This window comes from Cricetulus griseus, chromosome 4 (assembly GCF_003668045.3).
Source record: "Cricetulus griseus strain 17A/GY chromosome 4, alternate assembly CriGri-PICRH-1.0, whole genome shotgun sequence".
In the NCBI taxonomy this organism is placed as follows: Eukaryota; Metazoa; Chordata; class Mammalia; order Rodentia; family Cricetidae; genus Cricetulus; species Cricetulus griseus.
In genome coordinates, this window is record NC_048597.1 from 169,946,746 (window position 1) to 169,968,320 (window position 21,575).

The 21,575-nt window shown below is 47.1% G+C and overlaps 1 protein-coding gene and 1 long non-coding RNA gene across 4 annotated transcripts; one reads left to right on the plus strand and one right to left on the minus strand.

The window, feature by feature from the left end:
• The first annotated feature begins 827 nt into the window (after positions 1-827).
• LOC113835547 lies at positions 828-3,802 on the plus strand. The gene is made up of 4 exons (XR_003485181.2): positions 828-909; positions 1,356-1,422; positions 2,128-2,662; positions 3,438-3,802. It is a non-coding gene; the product is annotated as an uncharacterized LOC113835547 (long non-coding RNA).
• Positions 3,803-8,002: 4,200 nt separating this feature from the next.
• Positions 8,003-19,637, minus strand: Tbc1d21 (TBC1 domain family member 21). Of its 3 annotated transcripts, none has more exons than XM_035444403.1 (11): positions 19,536-19,637; positions 15,820-15,927; positions 15,605-15,708; positions 12,433-12,527; positions 11,856-11,966; positions 11,656-11,756; positions 10,764-10,860; positions 10,401-10,498; positions 9,531-9,647; positions 8,805-8,888; positions 8,003-8,420 (listed from the first exon to the last, which is right to left on the minus strand). In XM_035444403.1, exons 1-11 carry the CDS (start codon positions 19,593-19,595, stop codon positions 8,388-8,390), a joined length of 1,008 nt encoding a protein of 335 aa, XP_035300294.1. In that variant the 5' UTR covers positions 19,596-19,637; the 3' UTR covers positions 8,003-8,387. The 3 variants fall into 3 exon arrangements, with proteins under 3 accessions (XP_035300294.1, XP_035300293.1, XP_035300295.1); XM_035444402.1 differs by having other exon boundaries at positions 10,401-10,501; XM_035444404.1 differs by lacking the exon at positions 15,820-15,927 and having other exon boundaries at positions 10,401-10,501.
• Positions 19,638-21,575: the final 1,938 nt, after the last annotated feature.

Sequence of the window (21,575 nt, forward strand, 5' to 3'; positions counted from 1 at the left end):
TCTCTCTCTCTCTCTCTCTCTCTCTCTCTCTCTCTCTCTCTCTCCTGCCTGGCTAAGCAGACTTGCATGAGTACTATTTCTTAATAAACTACCTGTTATCAATCTAGATCTGGCTCCACATTGCGCTCAGCTTTAATCAGGTTTCTCCCCTTCTCCTCTTCTAGGCTGGGTAGAGTGCAAGGGTGACCTAGTGACTCTCAGATACTCCTGGCAGGGGCTGTCAGGAGACAGGCCCTTTTTTCTGGTGTAGTCTAGTGCTTCTGGAGGAGAAGAAGCATCCTTTGCAGGATGTCACGTGGAAATGCAGGTTCCTCAGAAAGGAGGTGGGCTCATTGAGAGGCAGTAAGTACCTCCTTACCATGGGAAGCTATCAGTCCTAGAGAGGTTCTCCAGGACCCCTGCAGTGTCATCTGGCTATGATGACTAGATTTAGGTAGTAACTAGACCACTGGAACTAGACTCTTCCTGCTGCCTGGACATCAGAACTGCAGGCTTCCTGCGCGTCTGACTCTAGGACTTACACCATTATCTCTGGCTGTCAGGGTTAGAGTCTCAGAATAAATTACACCATTGGTTTCCATTGTTCAGGCCTTTGAACTTGGACTAAATCACACTGTCAGCACCCTAGGGTCTTTAGCCTGCAGATGGCCCCATCATGAGACTTCTCAGCTGCCACACTGTAGAAGGAAGTCTCCCTATTAGTTCTACTTCTCTTGAGACCCCTGACATTATTCTTCACAATGACTTTCACCACACTTATATCTTCATTGGCATCCTTTCCATGATGATAGCAAGTAACATGACCCCTGTCATCTCTTCTTGTGTTTCAGGGAGCCCAGAGATTACCACTCAGACACAATTTACAGCCAATTGAAAGTCTTTGTTCCAGTCGGCTGGGACTACACTCAGGTATTTGGGACCCAAGTCTAGCGCCAAGTGTTTAGGGTAAGGGGATTTTAAAGACAAAAAAACACATCCTGGTATCCTGGTTCAGCAGCTGCAGGGGGAGGATTTGTGCAAGCAAGCAGTTTAACAGAAGCTAAGTTAGCTGGAACATCTTGACCTCAGGTTCCTAGAATAGAGTTGAATAATATTCCATAGAACAAATTCAAGTAAAACCAAGAATACAAGATGGAGGAACATCTCCATGGTCTGGCCCTGACACATTCATCCACTACATCTTTTCCTCCACCTGCCATCCTGTTGCCATTAATAGCACCAGTACTGCCACTGTTCTTGTACCAGTTACCATCCCCAAACCCACTCCCACCCCTGTTGTCACCATCATTGCTGTTGCTCAATCACTACCATCACCAGAAACTTCACTGTCACCTCCACCCTTACCGTCTTCTCAGCGACACACTCTTCAGCTAAGGATGGGACCATGCCTGGACAAGCATTACAAACAGAAAACAGCCTAAGGTAAAAATGAATCTACATTTAACATACGGACCATCACAGTTTAGGGGCACAGTGGAAGAGGATATGGTGCTGCCTGTGGTTAGCCTGAGCAGAAACAAAAATGTAAAATTCCGACAGTCTGTTGGTGAAGGCCTGTAATCTCACCACTTGGGCAGCAGGGGCAAGAAGATTTTAAGTTCAAAGATATCCTGGGTGACTTAGCTAGACTCTGACTCAAAAAAAAAAAAAAAAAGGAATCTGAACACCTAACTTAGTGATAAAGTACTTGCCTAGCATGAATGAAGCCCTATGTTCAATCTTTAGTGATTTGAAAACAGAACAAGAGTGAAAAAACAACAAGGACTACCTAGGGAAATAAGGTGGGTTAAAGAATGTGGGATTTTAAAAAAAAGAAAGGCCGGGTGGTGGTGGCGTATGCCTTTAGACCCAGCACACGGGAGGCAGAGGCAGGTAGATCTCTGTGAGTTTGAGACCAGCCTGGTCTACAAGAGCTAGTTCCAGGACAGCCACCAAAGTCACAGAAAAACCCTGTCTCAAAAAAAGAATCATTACTGTCAGATAATCAGTAAACATCTTTTGTGGCTGGCTGTTAGTGGGTGGGTGGTGGTGGTCACAAGGATGGATACAGAAAGAATCTAGAATAACAATTTTATTTTAGAAACACACAGGCCTTCTGTGCCTTAAACTTGTCTCCTACACTCCCAGGTTGGAGCCCAGGGCTCTCCCGTCCTATAAGATTCCTTCCCTGTCAAGACTATCTGCCAGAGCTGGACACACCACAGCGCAGATCAGAGTCTACAGTCTAGAGCGTCGTGTCAAGCTGTTCTGACTGAGCATCCCATTAAGAGTAGCTGGGGCCTTTTTAGGAAGACCCTGGCCGCCTGTCGTGAGGGGAGAGAAGTGACAAACAGAAGTACTGCTGGCCAAATACCAAAGATAGGCTGGAAGGGAGAGGTCTTTGTGGATGACCCATAACTTTAATTTATTCAGCTTCATCGATTATTTTATTTTTTTTAATTCCTCAAGACTTTTACTTTACTGCTTCATTAAGTCAAAATACTGCCATCCTAGGTAGAGTTTTATCATCCCAGGAACTACCTCTACTTTTAATTGAAAAAAAAAATTGGGGCAGGGATAAGAAAAGGCAAGCCTGTTGTGGACCACGCTAGGAGCTCAGTCACCCCAAGGAGGCACTGTGGACTGGGATTGCTGCTACTTAAAGTCAAGGATAGAGATGCTGGTAAGAGTCTGCACCAGATCCAGGCTTGGCTATAGGACATGAGCTAACCTTCCCAGACCACCCTCTGTCCTTTGTGATGTCCTTGGGGAAGTTTTATATCCACTCCAGGTTCCCATGATAGTGGCTTCTATAGGAGTCACAGGAAAGCACTTCAGGCGGCTTCCATCTGGCCACCCCGAGGCCAGGGCTGGAATGCTGTAGTTAGTGGAGGTGCCCCAGGGTGAGAGTGGGAAGGAATGAGTGGAGTCCACTGGGGAGGGAGGAGCATGCTCACTGAATGTCCTTTAAAAATATATATGTATTTTTTTTTTAGTTCTAGGAACCAAATTATTTTGGTTTTAGGAACTGTCATTGTTTAACCAAAATGGAAGAGTTTTACAAAACGGCATGATTATGGTCAAAAACCATCTGTATCTCCAACTGTTATTTCCACCACTGTCTGTTCATTACCTCCATCGCCTTCACCATCCCTTTCATCACCACCATTCCTCCAAAGTTCAGTGTCTGTTTCCTCCCAGATAAAACATTCTTTCAAGCCGGGCGTTGGTGGCGCACGCTTTTAATCCCAGTGCTCAGGAGGCAGAGGCAGGTGGATCTCTGTGAGTTCGAGGCCAACCTGGTCTCCAGAGCGAGTGCCAGGATAGGCTCCAAAGCTACACAGAGAAACCCTGTCTCAAAAAACTCAAAAACAAAACAAAACAAAACAAAACAAACAAATAAACAATTTCTTGGAGAGAAGTTCATTATAATGATGCCCATGAAATCTTCTATTCAGCAGGCTTGAAGTAAACAACTCAGAAGCTTCAGGAAGTCCCTGAAACTGATCAGAAGTACTAGATCCCTCCTCTCCTCCCCAAGTTTATAGAAACAGTAAAGACTGCTGAAAGACACTCCCCAATAAGCCAGGCTGCCTGAAGAGGCAAAGACCACTGGGCTTCTTCGAAGAGGCTCAGACCAACTTAATCTACCTGGAGGAAACACTCTCCAGTCAGTTGAGCTACCTGCAAATTGTTTCCAGTTTTCCTAAGTTCTTTACTCATGCTGGGGTAGACTTTGATGATGCAGCTTTCTTGGAGTCATTTCTGCTCCTGTAAATAACCCCTCATCCATATTTCTGGAAGCAACCCCCAATAAACTCATTGGTCCACCAAATGAACTTTAGTGGTATCCTTACTTAAGTCTATCATTAGTTCCCTATCTGGGTGAGCAGACATTTGCTCCTGTCTCCCTAGGAACACTAATTGACTTTTTCGGTCATCAGTTCCCTACCTTGGGTGAGTAGGTTTGTTCATGTCTCTCTAGGAATAGTGCCATACAACAGTGTCTAGCATTTAAACTGAGACTCAGACCAGGACCCATCAGAAAACATCCTGCCAGGATGATAGACACACCCAGACTTTTCAGAGCAGAGGATCAGCAAGCCAGGTGTCTAAACAATCTTCCCTCTTGACCTGAAAGCTGACCCTTCCTCAGGATGCTTCTAACAGGAGCCCATTCAGCCCTGTCAGCCGTGCTTATCCCTAAAGAGACAGCTGCTGCCTGGTTGAAGGATGGGGGCCATTAATCTGGGGCTGCCCTTGTTTGCATAATTGTTGCATACATTTGCATCTATTTGCTCCCAGCCTCTGAATACTGCACTGTGGGTGTTCGGGTACCATTTGCATATCACTGCAGGTAAGGGTCAGGTCTTTAAGACTTGTGCACTTATTAATTCCCCACCTCCAAGAGATTCTTTTATGTGGTAGTTCAGAAAAAACTTGGGATGCTTATTTCTAGAATGATCCTGGGGAGTGCTATATAGGTGGAGGGGTAGGGAAGTTCCAGGGTTTGCAGTGTGCCAAGCTGAAGTTCCTGCTGTCCTCTCCTAATAGACCCAGCACGCTGCTTCCCCCCCTCTCCGCCTAGCCATGCATACCTACCTATTCCTGGGTCCCAGGCTTTGCTGCTTTAGATTCCATGTGTGCACTTACAGCCCCCTCATGACTTCTGCTCACTCCTGCAGACTGACTTCTTAGGAACCCCAGAGACCCAGCCTAGCACACTCCCAACAGCCACCCGATTCCTCCCCTCCCATCCTGAAGAATGAATGTTCAGAGAGCCTGAACTTGATATAATGGGTATAACTACTGGGGGGGGGGTCTTCCCCCAAATTTACTGAGGAAATAACTGGCTTGGAGAAGGGGAAAAGAAGGTGGATGAAGCCTCCTGCACACCCTTTACCTAATCGACTAGATCTTCAGAATCTAAGCCCAGTTGTGGGTTCTTAATCACTGAATATAGGGCCAGATCTATGAAGGGAGGGTAGGAGACCCTGAGGTAAACCAGAAAGAGCCCCAAGACTCATTATAGAGATACCTCGTCCTCACTCAACTCAAAGTGCCATAGGAACAGTACTTGTGTCTCTTTCATCCAAACAGTTGAAACTTAGACAGCAGACAGCTCCCAACTAATATTATCATTTATGTTGGTGTCCCTCAGATTCATATAGTGGAATTTATGAAGCTTGAGGAGGTGGGTCTCCAGGGAATGGTTGCCATGAGGGCTCCATCTTTATGAGTGGTGTTAGCACCCTAATGAAAAGAGGGGCTGGGGATGTAGCTCACTGGTAGAGTGCTTGCCTAGCATGTGTGAGGCTCTGGGTTTGATTCTCAGTACTGCACAAACCAGGCTTGGTGGCACACACCTGTCATCCCAGCACTGAGGAGTTAGGAGCTGGAGGAGTAAAAGTTTGAGGTTATGCTAAGCTACATAAGGAGTTTCTGGACAGCCTGGGCTACATGAGTCACTGTGTTAAACAACAAAAATAAACAGCTAAACAGAGTTGAAGGGAGCTGCTCTTGTCTCCTTTGCCATCATGTGTGGATGCTAAAGTCCTGTCAGGAAGAGAGAAGAACACACCACACACAGATTCAACCAGCACTTGTGTTGGAACCGTTAATCCCACAGATGTGAGGAGAAAGACCACTGGCCCACATCCTTATGGCCAAATTAATTAAATCAAGCAATTAAAGCAAGTTTTTTTTATTTTATTCCTGTGCACAGTATACAGGCTGCCTCTCCCTGTTCAAGAGGGTCCAAGATGTCAGCCTTGGACATGGGGAAGATAGGGTTTTTGTTTGTTTGTTTGTTTCTTTTGATACAGGGTTTGTCTGTGTAGCTTTGGAGCCTGTCCCAGAACTAGCTCTTGTAGACCAGGCTGGTCTCGAACTCACAGAGATTTGCCTGCCACTGCCTCCCTAGTACTGGAATTAAAGGCATGTGCCACCACCACCCAGAAAGATAGGGCTTTTATAGCTCAGAGGTAGGGTGTTTCCAAATGGGGGATTTGCCAGGCAAATAGGCAGGGTTATAGAAACAGACTACAACAAGGTGGTCATAGCAAGGTAGTCATAACAACAGGTTATGGCAGAGGAGTGGGGGTTCCAAAGATCTCTGTGTCCTGCCCCTAATCTCAGGCTTGATCTTTGCCTGGATTGTTCAGTGTCTAGGCTCAAACCTCCTCATCTTTAAGACGTCACAGAGATTTCAAACATGTTCTCCAGTAGGTCAGAGGATCCTTGAAAGGACTGTCCAGAAGGATGTGAAATTCAAGAGGGACTGTAGCAAGAGGGCTCTGGAATCACCACCCCTACTTCTTCCAAGCAGGGAAGACATTAACCATTGGGCTCCAGTGATTTAAAAAAATATTTTATTTATTTATTTTAAAAAAATTGTGTGCATGCCTCCCCCCCCTCTGTATGTGTACATACATATGTGGTGACTATATCCACACCACAGCATATATTTGGCACAGCATATATTTGGCAAAGACAACTATTGAGACTCAGTTATACCCTTCCACCACATTAGTCCCAGGGATCAAGCTCAAGTTGTCAGGCTTGAAGGTAAATGCTTTACCCTCTGAGCCATCTTGCCAACTTCTAGTGACTTTTAAAACATGATCGTGGGGTTGGAGAGGTTTCTCAGTGATTGAGAGCACATTATGCTCGTCCAGAGGACCGGTGTTTGGTTCCCGATACCCTGTTGGATGGCTCACAGCTGCCTGTAATTCTAAATCCAGCAGACCTGATGTCTTCTTCTGGCTTCCTTGGGCACTTGTACTCACATACCGTACCCCCACACAGACACTCACATACATACACATATTTATACATGGTTTGGAATCATGTCTTAAAATTGTTGATTTATTTATTTTTTTTATTCTTGAGCTGGGTAATATTGTGTGTATATTCTAACCAAAAGTTATGTGCTTAACTTCTACCACCAAGCCCAAGGACCATGAAAGAGTACATACATATCTGCTGTTCAGTTTGCCAAGGTTAAGTCAGGAAAATGTTTTACTCTGTATGGTTATTTGGGAAAATAAAAAACATAGTTTCCTTCTTGGAGGACTGTTTTCCATGCAAGAATGCTAATCTACATTGTCTTGTCTTGAGAACACACAGCTGAGAAGAGCACAGCACATAAATTCACCCATGAGCTTTGCTGATAGCAAGTGCTCTCTTACTAAGCAGAGAAAACCCTGTCAGTGGGACAAGGCTCCGTTATTCAGCACCTCCGCCTCCATCAAAAACAACAGCTAAAAGACTTAGAGTCAGCCATAGAGGGGGGACTGTCACTTGAGAGGAGAAGACCAGAAAATACAGAGGGCATAATACCTTCTGAGAGGTGGCCACTGAGACTGACACTTTGAAAGCAGGAAAGAGAGGGCTTGTTGACTGGAGAATCCGAAACATTGTGACTTATCTACAGGGGCCAGGGTCTGCAGCAAAACCAATGGACCCACCAGATTTGCTGAAAAATGTAGCACTCGAGTGCACGTGTGTGTGTGTGTGTGTGTGTGTGTGTGTGTGTGTGTGTGTGTGTGTGTGTGTGTGTGTGTGTGTGTGCCTATGTGCAACTCTGGGGCATCCAGCCAACCCCAAACCCTCTGTAGGTCCATCCCCTCTCCATGCCTACTGGCACTATGGTTCACCAGAGCCTTGGTAGGCTGGACATGGAGCTTGAGGCCTATGGCATGTCTCTTGCCCCAGGAGAGAGTAGTCTCCTGAGCAAGGATAGAATGAAGTCTCAGGAGAGGATGAGGAAGGCTGGGAAGCCTGGCTTCCGTCAAGGAGACACTTGGAGGTAGAGGATAAAGGTACAGTTATGAGGGGGACTTTGAGACCAGGAGGGGAACAGCCTGATGGTCAGACATTTGGGTTGGTCCTTCCACAGTTGGTGGGAAGCCTGGGGTGTGGGAGAGAATCTGAGGACTATGTTGAGAGTAAAGGGATAGTGCAGACAGATGCAAAGGCTAGAGCTCATCTCCCCTTGGAACTTGAGTCCAGATGTAGGAATCTCTGTATATTCACTCTTGTCTGTGGCAACTGTCTGGGAGGACTTCAGGGTTGGTCCTCCCCTACCCATTTGCTTTCAGGTGTGGACCTCTGAAGACCTATCAGTTGGGAAGAGTGACTGTCCCACACTGTCCTGTCCCAGTGTGCCTTCTCCATAGCTTCTCAGCAGTCTGCTCACTTACTATATTGTCTCAACCATCATGCACTCCAAGGTCAAAGAAGACATGTGACCACCACAAACCAATACTCCAGAAGCTGTTTCCATGGTGCTGTATTGTTTATGCCCTCATCCCAGTACTCAATGAACTTGATCTTGACCCCATGGCTGAAGAATTGCCTTCATCCAGTCCATTGAGGGCATGTACCCATTGTGAGTGTCGGTTTTCTCAGAGAAAGAAATCCTTTAATGGCCCAGGAATCTGGAGATGAGAGGAGTCATGAAGGTATGGTGTAGACAGATATTATCTGACTTGGCTCTCACTCTTCGGTCTGTCCTGGGTCCCAGGGGGTCCAGGTTTGAACTTGGACCACTTGGGAAGGACATAGGGAATGTGAAATGAAGGCTGTGATCCCAGGAATCAGACTGCCCGTGAGGATATCAATAATGAAAAGACCACGCAGAACTACTTCTGTAGGTTGGTGGGAGGGAGCACCACAGACTGTCTCTGAAGCCAAGTGTGATGGCTACAGGGTGGGCATGGGAAACCAGGGAAGGCTTCTTGGAGGAAGAATAAAGGAAGAGGAACAGAGGAGAAGGAAGAAGAAAATGACAAAAGAGGAAGGCAAATCACTGGGCAACTTACCTCCTTTTGCATGAGCTCAGCATAAACCAGGCAAGCAGCAGAGATCAGTTCATCAGCATCAAGGTCGATGAGGTTGTTGCAGGCCTAGGAGGGAGATGCATGTGTGTGTGTGTGTGTGTGTGTGTGTGTGTGTGTGTGTGTGTGTGTGTGTGTGTGTAAACAGAAACACCTCTCCTGTGCTTTTGGGCAAGGCAGCACAAAGGTAAGAAAGCTACTACTCACAGCAGTTACTGGGGAGCACCTGATGTCTCCACAACCCACCACAATGCCTGCAAATTGTATGCTTTGGGGAAATGATAAACATAGCCTTCACACAGGGGTCTAGACACGACATTCTGCTACGTGTCTAAAGCTCCTAAAGAAGACCTAGTTTATAATTGGGGTATCACCCAATATTTTTTTTCTTGTACTTCAGCTGGCTTTTAAGCATGTCTGAAAACCTGAGGCCCTTATGAGAATGCTTAGACCATTCAAGGCTTCAGTTTCCTCACATGCTTACTTGAATGATAAACCAATGTAGCCTCTGTCACAGGGCCTTCAGAGCTAGTCTATTAAGAACCATCAGTATGGAGCTCCATACTTTTTCCATACAGCTCTCATCACTTGTTCCCTTCTGGAGGCAAAAGCGGCCATGAGCTAGCATACCACGGATCTGTATCCTTCAATGAAATGGGCACAGGGATCTAGCTCTAGAGGCTGGAGAGGGATCGGGCAGAGGGTGCTCACCAGAAGGATGGCATCACCACTCATGCTCTCCAGCAGCGCCTGCTCACGCACCATCTGTAGCATGCTGTAGGCCACCAGCACCTGGAAATTCCTGCAGGGCTTCCCAGTCAGCAGGACCTGTGGGCAGCCAGCAGGCCTCAACTCAGTGGCCTGAGACCAGGACACCCTGAGGGTAGCAAGCTATCACAAACCACTCACTCAGAACAGGGTATAGAGGAACCAGGATTTGAGTGGGGGCTCAGAAATCCAGGGTTTCCCCAAAAGTCGGTAGAGGTGCTATATTAGATTTGGATATGGAGAGTGGCAGGCCAAGATGAAAGGGTGAGGCAGGTGGAAGCTGGATTGTGGAGTGGTACATGCCAGGCTGGCAGTTGGGCTGGATCCTCCAATTAGGAACAGCTGTGAGGCAGGACAGCAACAGGTGATGGGTTTGTTCCTAAGGAGGATCATCTGCTGGTGGCCCTTGGGACTGTGGTTGGAAGACTACAGGTGTCCTTGGGGCCTGCCTTGGGGGAAATCAGGTTCTAAGAGAAGCCAGCATTCTAGGAGAAGGGAAGGCCAAGGAAAGGCAGTGAAAGATGGCAGAGAGCAGGGGCAGGGTGGCTGAGCTGCAGGCCAGCCCAGGAGCATCAGCAGGTGCCCCTGCACCAACTGCCCTGTAGATGGTCAGTGGAGTCTGGCATCAGAATTGATGCACAGATGTGCTAGCATTCTCCAGCAAGGAGGGGGTGGGGTTGCTGACCCAACTAAACTCTAGACCCCTGAGCACCATCCAAAGCCAGGAAGGGAAGCTGGCAAAGCTGTGGCTTCTCCTCCTGAGGCAGGAGGGGTACAGTCCACATCAAGTGTCCCCGGCTGCGTGCACCTCACCTCCCAAAGCCTCCAGACGTCATCGAAGGATTTGAAGGCACGCTGGAAGCAGAGGCAGAACCAGGGGAAGAGGGACTGCACAGCTCCTGAGCCCTTTCCTTCTGCAAGGAGAGAAGCAGTCACTGAAGCTGCCACACAGGCAAGGTCACACAACAGAGCGTGCAGGACATAGGAAACATCAAAACTCTGGCTACTACTTTCCCAGCAAGCCACGGAGTCTGTTTGGAGCAGATGTTCAACATCGTAGACTCGGGCTCTTCCACATACTTCCCTCCCCAGGCCTGAGTATGTCTGCTGTGGGCCTTGGTCCTCCCATAGCCTACCTGTTGGTGTGGGAAGTAGTAATAACTGTGGACCACTCACTGAGGTGTTCAGCAAATTCAGGGTCCAGTAAAGCAATCAGACTGTTGAGCATATCCAGGTTCTTGCCTACGCCGATGTTGATGACACAGCTGTGCTCCTGTACAAGATGGGACCAGAGAACAGTCCTCCTCAGTTCAACTTGAGGACATCATGGAACCAAGCCCACTTCTCAGCCCCAATTCTGAGAAGTAGTGTGCGTGTGTGTGTGTGTGTGTGTGTGTGTGTGTGTGTGTGTGTGTGTGTGTGTTGCATCTGGTCCATGTGCACAGCTATGCCGGTTTGCATATGTGTACATCTCTGGGCAGTCATGTATTCATGTGCATCTTAACATATGGGGGTGGGTCGGTGCTGCAAAGATGTTCCACGTGTGACCATGACTCCAGTTATTGGGTCAGAGCCTAAAAGGAAGGTTCAGCAAGCATGTTTTGAGAGAGGTGCATAGAGAGGTAGGGGGTGTGGGAGGCTTCTAGAAGGTGACAAAGAAAATCTCAGATGGTAAACCCTTCATCCTGGGTGTAGATTAAGGTACAGCCTGGACCTCCAGGGTATCTGGACTATAGGTCATATGGAAGAAACAAGGAGAGGCAGGAACAAAGAGGCAGCCTTGGAGGCCTGACAAAGTCTAGTGGACTTTATTCTGGAGGCCTAGGAAGCCACAAGAGCTCTGCAGGGAGATTTGTGTGTAAGGAGTGAAAGGCCAGCTGAGGGTACCACCACTGGGCCTGGTCAGAGTGACACTCTGAATAACCAACCCTTCTGAACTCTAATGCCTCTACCACCCACCCCCTGACCTACAGGGTGTTTGAGGGCTGAAGGAAGTGGCTGAGGCTGTTGGTGCCTTGGCTTGATGGGCAGTGAGGAGTAGGAGATTTGAGCCTGACTTAGTCCTCACTGTTTTCTGCAGGAAGAACTGGAAGAGCCAGAAGGTCTCGTGGTCATGCTCCACCATCAACTGGAAAAGCATCACCATCTCATGGAAGCCTCTCTGGTACTCTGCATGGGAGGGCACCAGTAAGGAAAAGCCAGTGGGCTCTGGCCCAGGGTCCAGGAAGGAGCTGGCAAGTATGGGCTGGGGCTCCACCCTCAGCTCACCAGCCTTTGTGTTGCAGACATAACTCAGCAGTAGGGTCTTCTCTAGTTTCTTCTTGTCCACAAGCACATTACCCAGGGGATCTTTGTCGTAGAGTTTCTGGATGTCATATGCTAGGTTAGAGCAAGGGTGATACTTGATTGTCTCCAGCACAGAAAGCATGGATAAATTCATCTCCATCCTTAGAGGACAGGTCCTCCCCCCTAAAAATATCCTAGTTGGGGGGCACTACTGCAGGCATGTCAGCCCCACCAAGCTTAACTCATCACCATACCCTGCTGGTATGGGGTCCTCCTTGCCTCCAAGTCTTTGACCAGACCATAGCCTTTGTCAAGGAATGCCTCTCCCCATCCAATTCAGATATAATCTAGTTCAAAGTCATGGGGGCGGGGCAGGAATCAAAGCAACGGGGAAGGCATGGAAACGAACTCATCTAGGAATACCTGTGGGCAGGGGTGGGTGGATTGACTGGGGTTTGGCTAGGAAAATTCCAGGCCAAAGTGAAGCCCCAGGAGTCACCTGTGCCTAGAAATGACTAGGAAAAGACCTGAATGGCATCCACCCCGTCCCTCTGCTCACCGATGTTGTTCCGGGTCTCTGTGAAGTTCCCGTGCAAGTTCTCCAGCAGGGGCCGGATTTTCTCATACATCTGACACAAGACCTTGTAGTTTCTCCTGAGAGAACACACCAGGCTGAGTAAGGAGGCCTTCTCCTCCCAAGAAGGGACAACTCAGGGCAGCAGCAGGTGTTGAGCTCAAAGGGAATAGGGTAGCTTGCCCAGCTGGTCCCCACTGGTCCCCACCTAAGGTTCTTCCTTCCACCTGAGCTGATGCTTTCCAACATGCTGCTGGCACACAGTGTGGAGACAACTTAATATGGGGTGGGCTCTGTGGTCCAACTGTAGCACCCAAACCGTGGAGCCGCCACTTAACAATGGAGTGTCTCCAGAGGGATGCCATCCTCCCTCTCTAAGCCTCAGTTTCCTCATCTGCAGAATGGGGACAGTCTTATGCTGATCACTGAAATTTGATTAGTTGGTGCAGTAATTGACTGGTGGCCTCTAAAAGTCATAGTGTCCTGGGTCTAACACCTAGAACCTGTAACATGGGCTTATTTGTAGAAGGGGTCTTTTTCAGTGTGATAATGGATCTCAATATGTGATCATTCTGGGCTTTCCAGGGACCCTAAATCAAATGACAATTGCCTGTATAAGAGACACACATAGAGGAGGGAGGGCCCATGTTCACTGAGACAGAACATGAATAGATGTAGCCTCAAGCCAAGGAAGCTTCTGTGGGAGGTGTGGAGAAGGACCTTCTGTCTCTCAGAGCTTTCTCAGGAGGCCAGCAAGCAAGCTTGTCTTCTGCCTCTGGAATGCCAGAGGAAAAAATGTCTGATACTATCAACCACCCTGTTCAGGGCACTTTGCTCACTGGTGGCTTTTTGCCTCAGCAATCATGTGTGACACACACACAAGGCTTGGTCCCTGATTTGGTACCTAGTCTGACACTCATATCCCTACTGTCCCAGACTATTCTCGCTGGTCCCTATGTGAGCTGTCTTTTCCACATCTTGGCTTGGAGCTGCTTTGTGGCTGAGCTCAGCTGCTCCAGGCCCTAAGCCTTGGTCAGGCAGCCCAAGATAAAATACCTCTAAGAAGGAAGCAACCCACTGTGGGGTCATTCAGGATCCAGTGGATCTCAAGTGCTCACATTGACAGGTGAGGCCTGCACTGAGCTGAAAAAGGTGACTTGGGGAGGACTCAGACTTTTCCCCAGTGTGTGTTCCACCTGGGGGCGAAGAGGCATGCACCAGGCTCAACAAGTCCAAGTCCCAGGGTTACAGAAGTGAAAATCTCGCTTCTGGCTTTGGGGAGCATCCTTACCAACATGAACCCTAGCTGTTCTTCTCCCACGAATGATGACATGCCTGTTTCTATAATTAGATCTTTGTAGCACTCTGTGAACTGTATTGTGACCTGCATTTGTCAGAGGAGGAGACTGGGCCTTCAGCAGCGAAGTTCATGGGCAAGTTTACTGAGTGTGATGTTAACACTAGAATTTTAATTGAATTCACTCCTAAACCTAATAATATTCCAAGTTCAAAGCCTGTGTATACTTACCTGCAAAGATCCTCCAGTCAGGAGGAAGTGCCCAGTTTGTTTCTGGCCTTGAAGCAAGGATGGAAATTTTGCATTTGTTTGTTCAGTGTGTGTGTGTGTGTGTGTGTGTGTGTGTGTGTGTGTGTGTGTGTGTGACACTTGTGGAGGTCAGAGGACAATTTGTGTGAGAGTCCCTTCTCTCCATCCACCATGGGATTGATCTCAGATTGTCAGGCGTGGTGGCAAGTGCCTTTATCCCCTGAGCAATCCCTTTGGCCCAAAGGTGGGGTTTTGGAGACAGCTATTAGAGAGACCAGTGTGGGTGGAGGCAGAAAGTGAACCAAGAACAGAGGAGTACAAAAAGAACACCCAACTCGGCTGGAGTGGGGTGTTTGAGCCATAGAGAGTCACTGTGCTGGTCAGTTTTACACCAACTTGACACAGGCCAGAATCATATCAGAAGAAGGAATCTTCATTAAGAAAATGCTCCCAGCCGGGCGGTGGTGGCGCACACCTTTAATCCCAGCACTTGGGAAGCAGAGGCAGGCAGATCTCTGAGAGTTTGAGACTAGCCTGGTCTACAAGAGCTAGTTCCAGGACAGCCTCCAAAGCCACAGAGAAACCCTGTTTGGAAAAACAAAAACAAAAAACAAAAACAGAAAGAAAGAAAGAAAGAAAGAAAGAAAGAAAGAAAGAAAGAAAGAAAGAGGACGAAAGAAAAAGGAAGGAAGGAAGGAAGGAAGAAAGGAAGAAAGGAAGAAAGGAAGAAAGGAAGACCAGATTAGTCTGTAGGAAAATGCCTGTCAGGCATTTTTTGATTAATTATTGATGTGAGAGGGCCCAGCTCACTGTTGGAGGTGCCACCTCTAGGCTGGTCCTAGGTGCTACAAAGAAATCAGATTGAGCAAGATGTGAGGACCAAGCCAGTAAACAACATTCCTTCATGGCCTCTGTATTAGCTTCTGCCTCCTAGTTCCTGCTCTGACTTCCCTCAGTGATGGACTGCAATATGGAACTGTAAGTCCCCAAACAAACCCTCTCCTTCCCCAGTTGCTTTTGGGCATGTTTTTTCATCACAGCAATAGAAATCATAACTCTAAGATAGTCCCCTCAGGAATGGTCAGATGGAGGGTGCTTGGGATGGGAGAGCTAGGATTAAGAAAAAAATAGGCTATTTGAAATGTCAGCAGAGACACCTCTGGGATTGTTTAACCTGAGGACATGTGCAGCCCATACTGGGCACCAGGAGGAGAAGTGGGCAGGACAGAGAGATGGAACCTAGACTCGGGAAGCAGTTAGGCCATGGGGTTTGTGGGTAGCAGTTGGCAGGAAAGGGGATGGGACAGAGGAAAGAAAGTTCCCTGGGTTGGTAGGCTGTGCAGGGAAGGATGAGGTTGGGAGCAAGGCAATAAGGGGATTTTCTGGACAAGTCCCTGCCTTCAACTGCTTATTTGGTCAATGCAACTGGAGAGGAGATGCCTGCTTAACTTGGCTACACCTGCTGTATGTGGATCCTGTGTGGGAAGCATCAGGAGTCTTTTCAGAATAAGTTATCCATATGAAGAAGAAACCTGAACCTCTAAGCTGGGAGGTGCCCCTCCCCTGAAGCCCCAACAACTATTCACTGAAAGAGGTTCTGGAAATTTCTACCTCCTGTTGGCGTCCACCATGAGCCGCTCATCCCGGGAACTCTGCCATGAATAGTAGCCTGTGAGGAACTTCCAGGCTTCTGTCCTCACGAAGGGGTGTAGACCCTGGGCATGGGAGGTCATGAACTCTCAAGATTCTCAGTGTCATGCCTGATCCCTACCATTTGTGCCACCCCCAAGTGTCAGGGCAAGGCTGAGGTAACCTGGGAATCATACCCTTTCCAGGATATTAACACAAATGAAGTCCCGAGTTTTGGCCAAGTGACCATTCTCATCGAAGAAGCTGTCCCATTCTGTCTTGTCAATGGGCGGGTTTCTCTTCTCCTGGCAATGACAACCAGATTAACCTTCTGTTAGAGGCTTTGGGCTTTCCTTCTAATTTGAAGACTCTGTGAGGGATCAAAACTCATAGCCTATGGCTCACATCTAGAATACTCTGTCCCAAGGAAATTGCTGAAAATAAGTGGAAAACAAAACTCCAGGATGGACAATAATGTTTGCTGCACATAACTTATCCAAATTAAAACTGTAAGCACTCTGAATGCGCTGCAATAAGGGAATAGTTACGTAAACTATGTTTTATATACAGTGTGGAATACAGGGAGGCATATAAATAGATGTTTACAAGGCATGAATAATGATCTGGAAAGATACAAATGTTACAGGAAAAGGCAGAATACACAATTTGATCTTTGACATTTCTCCCTGTGCACCAGAACTGCCTCTCCATGAAGTCTAAAATCTTACAAGCAGCACTACCCATCTCCATGCTGGGTCCTCCAGTCCAGCCATGTCAGTATTCTCAGCAGCACTTCTGTTTGTATACTGTGTCTGTTATATATTAAAAAAACTGTACCACACACAGGAGATTCTTAGAAAAAAAGACTGAAGCTTGGGCATAGTGCCACTTGCCGATAATTCTGCCCAGCACTTGGGAGGCAGAGGCAGGTAAATCTCCAAGTTTGAGGACAGCCTGGTCTATGTAGTGAGTTCCAAGACATATGAAGCTACACAGTGAGACCCTGTCTCAGCAACAACAACAAATTAATAATAGGAAAAATACTGAAGAAAATACCAATAAAACATCCTCCATTAAAAACAATGGAGCCAAGGTGAGCTGGGTGGTGGTGGCTCATGCCTTTAATCCCAGTACTCAGGAGGCAGAGGCAGGTGGATCTCTGTGAGTTTGAGCTAAGCCTGGTCTACAGAGTGAGTTCTAGGCCAGCCAGAGGTACATAGAGAAACCCTGTTTCAAATGGCCAAAACGAAAAACAACAAAACAAGCAAACAAATAAGCAATAGTGGGACTGGGGAGATGGCTCAGCAATTAAAAACGCTAGCTGCTCTTCCAGAGGACCCAGGTTCAATTCCTAGCACCCAGATAGCAGTTCATAAATGGCTATAACTCCTGTTCCAGGGACCCTTTTCTGGCCTCCTTGGGCACAGACATACATATAGGCAAAATACCCATACACATAAAATCTAAAGAAAATAACCCCCACAATAGTGATTGGAGATAGGGCTGTAGCTCAGTGGGTAGAGTTCTTGCCTAACATACAGGAAGCCCTGGGTTTGATCCGCAGCACCACACACTAGGCATGATGACACACACCTGTGGAGGCAGGAAGATCACAAGTTCAAGATTATTCTCAGCTATATAGTAAATTTGAGGCTAACCTGGGATGCACAGGACCCTGTCTCAAAATAAAACAAAAAGCTACAGTGATTATCTTTGAGTAAGTTGGGGAATATAATTATATTATTTATTTTTCATGTACTTTATGAAAGATATAAGCACAAATTAAACAATTCGTGTGCTCTATTTTATCTTCCCTGAAAATGTAAAGCAGCTGACGCAGGAATATTTGAATAAGGAGTTTTGTTTTGTCTTTTATTTGTTTGTTTAGTGTGTGTGTGTGTGTGTGTGTGTGTGTGTGTGTGTGTGTGTGTGGTGTGCACACTTGTGTATGAGTAGTAAGTACAATGCCTGCAAACCATTTATAAAACAACAACTAAGAGTGAGGGTGTAGGATGGGCGTTCTCTCCTGTTGAAAAGAAGGGGATCTTGAAGTACCAGATCTGAGAAACAGACAGACAGACAGACAGACAGACAGACAGACAGACAGACAGACAGACAGAGATGCCCTGATGTACAGAACCCAAGAGCTGAGCAGAGATGTCCCCATCTTTCTCTTAATACCTGAATGTGTAAACACAGGACTCTAAATTAAATCTGTATAAAAATCACTTGAGGATCTTCTGGCTCAGAAAGTTTGGCGAGCAGCCTACAGAGATGCATTCCTAACAGTTTCCTGGACCCCTAATGCTGTGGTACACAGGCTGAGTGAGGAGCCAGGCTTAAGACCTGACACCCAAAGTAACAGTTGCATCACTGACTACAGATGGGGCAGTTTCACTATCTGCATGTCAGGTGAGCTTGAGAGCTCCCTTTTTGTTATTGCTCTCTCTCTCTCTCTCTCTCTCTCTCTCTCTCTCTCTCTCTCTCTCTCTCTCTCTCTCTGTGTGTGTGTGTGTGTGTGTGTTTACAGATATGTAGGCACAAATATATGAGTGCATGTGGAAGCATGAGGTTGATGTTGGGAACCATCTGTGTCCTTCTACCTTATTCAATGAGTCAGGGTCTCTCAATCAAACCTAGAGCTCACTGATATGGCTAGTTCCTCTAGTCAGTTTGCCCTGGGGGCCACCTATCTCTGCCTCCCAAGGCTGGAATTACAAGGGAACCACCACATCTACCCAACATTTCACATGGATTTTGGGATCTGAACTCCGGTCCTCACATATGCAATAAAAGCATCTATACACCGAGCCAGCCTGAAAACCCTTTCCTTAATAACTCACACCTGCTTCATCTACTGGGCCAACACCAAGACTTAGGGCACTGGAAAGTTCAGGGAGCTTTGGCACTGGTCTGCCCTTGGGAAGCAAATTCTCCCTGATGCTGGCAATCACCTCCACACTTGGGAGTTCATGAGTTGATGAGGAGGACTTGTCAGTCCACAGTCTGCATCTGGATTCCTGATTGTCAGGATGCTAAGTCTCTAGGATCCATTTCCTCACTCATCAAATGACAATAGCCCCGTCACATCCCATCTCAGAGGGCTGGGAGGAGAAGGAGCGACTATAAACAAAGCACTTACAATGTCATTTGTACACACCAACTGCTGTCTGGCAACTTATTCATCATTATTATTAGCCTTCTCTAAGTTTGAAGAACAGAAGGAACAGAATATTCAAGGCTTGGTGATCACAGGCAATAAAATCGTAGCATTTAAACTTCAGGTGCTCATTTTGAATTTTTATGTATCATTCTACTAATCACATGATAAATGGATCTTGAGATTGGTTAAGGTCATTATAGTTAGTTATGATTTTGAATAATAGTGCGTGGAAAATTTTCGTGACCCAAACTGACTAAGGAATTGTGTATCAACTGTGCTTGGGACCTAGTAACAGAAGCACTACTGCCACTTGGTGGCTATATACCAAAATTGTTGGCAAAAGCACCAAAGAAAATTCACCAATGTCTGTGCAAACTCTAAGAAACACCATAACTTTAGAGTGACACCTCTGGAAAGGAAGCCATGCTGGGTTCTGAGCTCTTCCAGTAAGGTAAAAAAGTGGTGCATGTGTCTGTTCTGTGGTTGGTGTTGAAGGGCAGACCAGAGTACAGCTGGTCTTGCTCCATCTTTCACCTGCAGCCTTCTCTCTCAGCAGGGACAAAGAGCCCCAGTACAAACAGAGGTTATGGAGGGAGGCACTTGGGACTGATGAAGAACACGTGTCCGTCGGGTATGGTGGCATACTCTTGTAAGCCCAGCACTTAGAAGACGAGGCAAAAGGATCACAAGTCAAGGCCAGGCTAGGCAGCATAGTGAGACGCCCATCTCAAAACAAATCAAAGAACATACCAGGATGAAGGTGGCCGACCGCCTTGCAGAGAGGCTGTTTTCTGGAGAAAGGGTGGTCATGTTCCCCTCTAGCTTTCTTTGGAGTTAGTTGCCTGTGTCCGGATCTCCTGGGGAGCCCAAGTAATGCCTACAGAGCCAGGGAAGGGGAACGTCCTTTTAGGAGATGAATTGCATTCCCCAAAGGAACAGGGCTTCTTTGACTTCCCACACTTGAACAGATCCAGCTAGGTGTGTCACAAGGCCCTGGAACCATCATCACAATGACCTTGGAATACACACAGAAGCCAAGGAAGTAAAGCTACTGTCACCCCCCAAAATTACAGTGCATGAAGGCTGTGCTCTGGAGGTTGGGTTAAGAGAATGCCAGGATCCCGTGGGTTGGGCTAGCCAGGAAAGCCTTCCTGGAAGAGGAGAGCCACAAGTCCCTTTTCCATGTCACTGGCTCTTCCCCTTTGTTTTACCAGACTAGTACCAGAGCTAAGTGATAACTATGGTCAGAACCTCAGATTTAGGGAGGACTTCCCAAAATGCCAAATCAGTATGTCTGTTCTGGAGGCTAGAAGTAGATTTTTAAGGTCTATTTAGGGAACTAAAATTTAGTGTTTGAATAGTGGTTCCTGGTGTGTATGTGTGTGTGATGTGTGGTATATATGTGTGGTATGTATGTGTGGTATATGTGTATGTGGTATGCGGTGTGTGCATGTGTGTGTGGTATGTATGTGTGGTATGTGTGTGTGGTGTGTGTGGTATGTATGTGTGTGTGGTATATGTATGGTATGTGTGTGTGGTATGTATGTATGTGGTGTGTGGTATGTATGTGTATGGTGTGTGTGTGTGTGTGTGTGTGTGTGTGTGTGTGTGTGTGTGTTTGTGTGTGTGTGTGTGTGTGTGTGTGTGTGTGTGTGTGTGTGTGTATGTGTGTGTGTGAGAGAGAGAGAGAGAGAGAGAGAGAGAGAGAGAGAGAGAGAGAGAGAGATGTGGCTTGTGTGCACTTCTGGACACCAGAGGTTGGCGTGGGGTGTCTTCAGTCTCTCAACCTTATTTTTTGAAACATATTTCTCACTCAACCTGGCTAGACTGGCTGGTCAGTGAGCTTCAAGGATCCATCTGTTTCTGTCCCCGGTGCTAGGGTTACAGATGCACACAGCTGTGCCTGGCTTTTTACTTGGGTTCTAGAGATCCAAATTCAGTGTGTCATGCTTGCACAGCAAGCACTTTGTCCATTGAGTCACCTCTCCAGCCTTCTGTTTCACTTACCTGTACACCCAGAGCATGGTCTTGACTGAACTAAGACAGGTTTGAGTACCAACTGAATGAATGCTTTAATGGAATAGGAATAACTGATACTGCCAGGTGTAGTGGCATACACCTTTAATCCCATCACCTGGCAGGCAGAGGCAGGCGGATCTCTGCCAGTTCCAGGTCAACCTGGTCTACATAGTGAGTTCTAGGACAGCCAGACCTACATAGTGAGACCCCGTCTCACAGAAAACAAACAATAACTGACACCCTCTTGGATTTCACGCCCCTTTCTGTGCCCTGTACTTGTCCCTCTCCCCTCTTACCCTGATTTCCTCTAGACAGGGTCAATGTCTGATTATTTGTGTTTACTCCTCCAATACTCTTCCCCCACACCCTGGCAAGCTTCCTGGTGCCTGGTAAATGCTGAAAAGGCAGTGCCTCTTGGCTCCAGAGTTAAGATCTCTACCTCTAACATTGCTTGCCTTTCTATTTAGGTTCATTCTGACTGGAAAGCATTTTCAGTCATTACACAAACCAAATTGCAGTCAGGAAATCCAAGGTGGAACTTGGAGTCGGATCTCAAATTTGGATGCTACTGATCCCTTGGATTCCCCAGCCATGAAAACAAAACACAATCAACCTCTGCCTTTCACATACTGATTAACTGAATTGTCTATATGGAAGTCTTGGGTGGACACAATTCATTGTCTCCTTGCCTGTTACTGTTCTGCTGGCTGGAGGCACCACAGAAAGTCTCTGAGAGCCCCTGTCCTCTCCTCCCTCTGCTTTCCAACCATA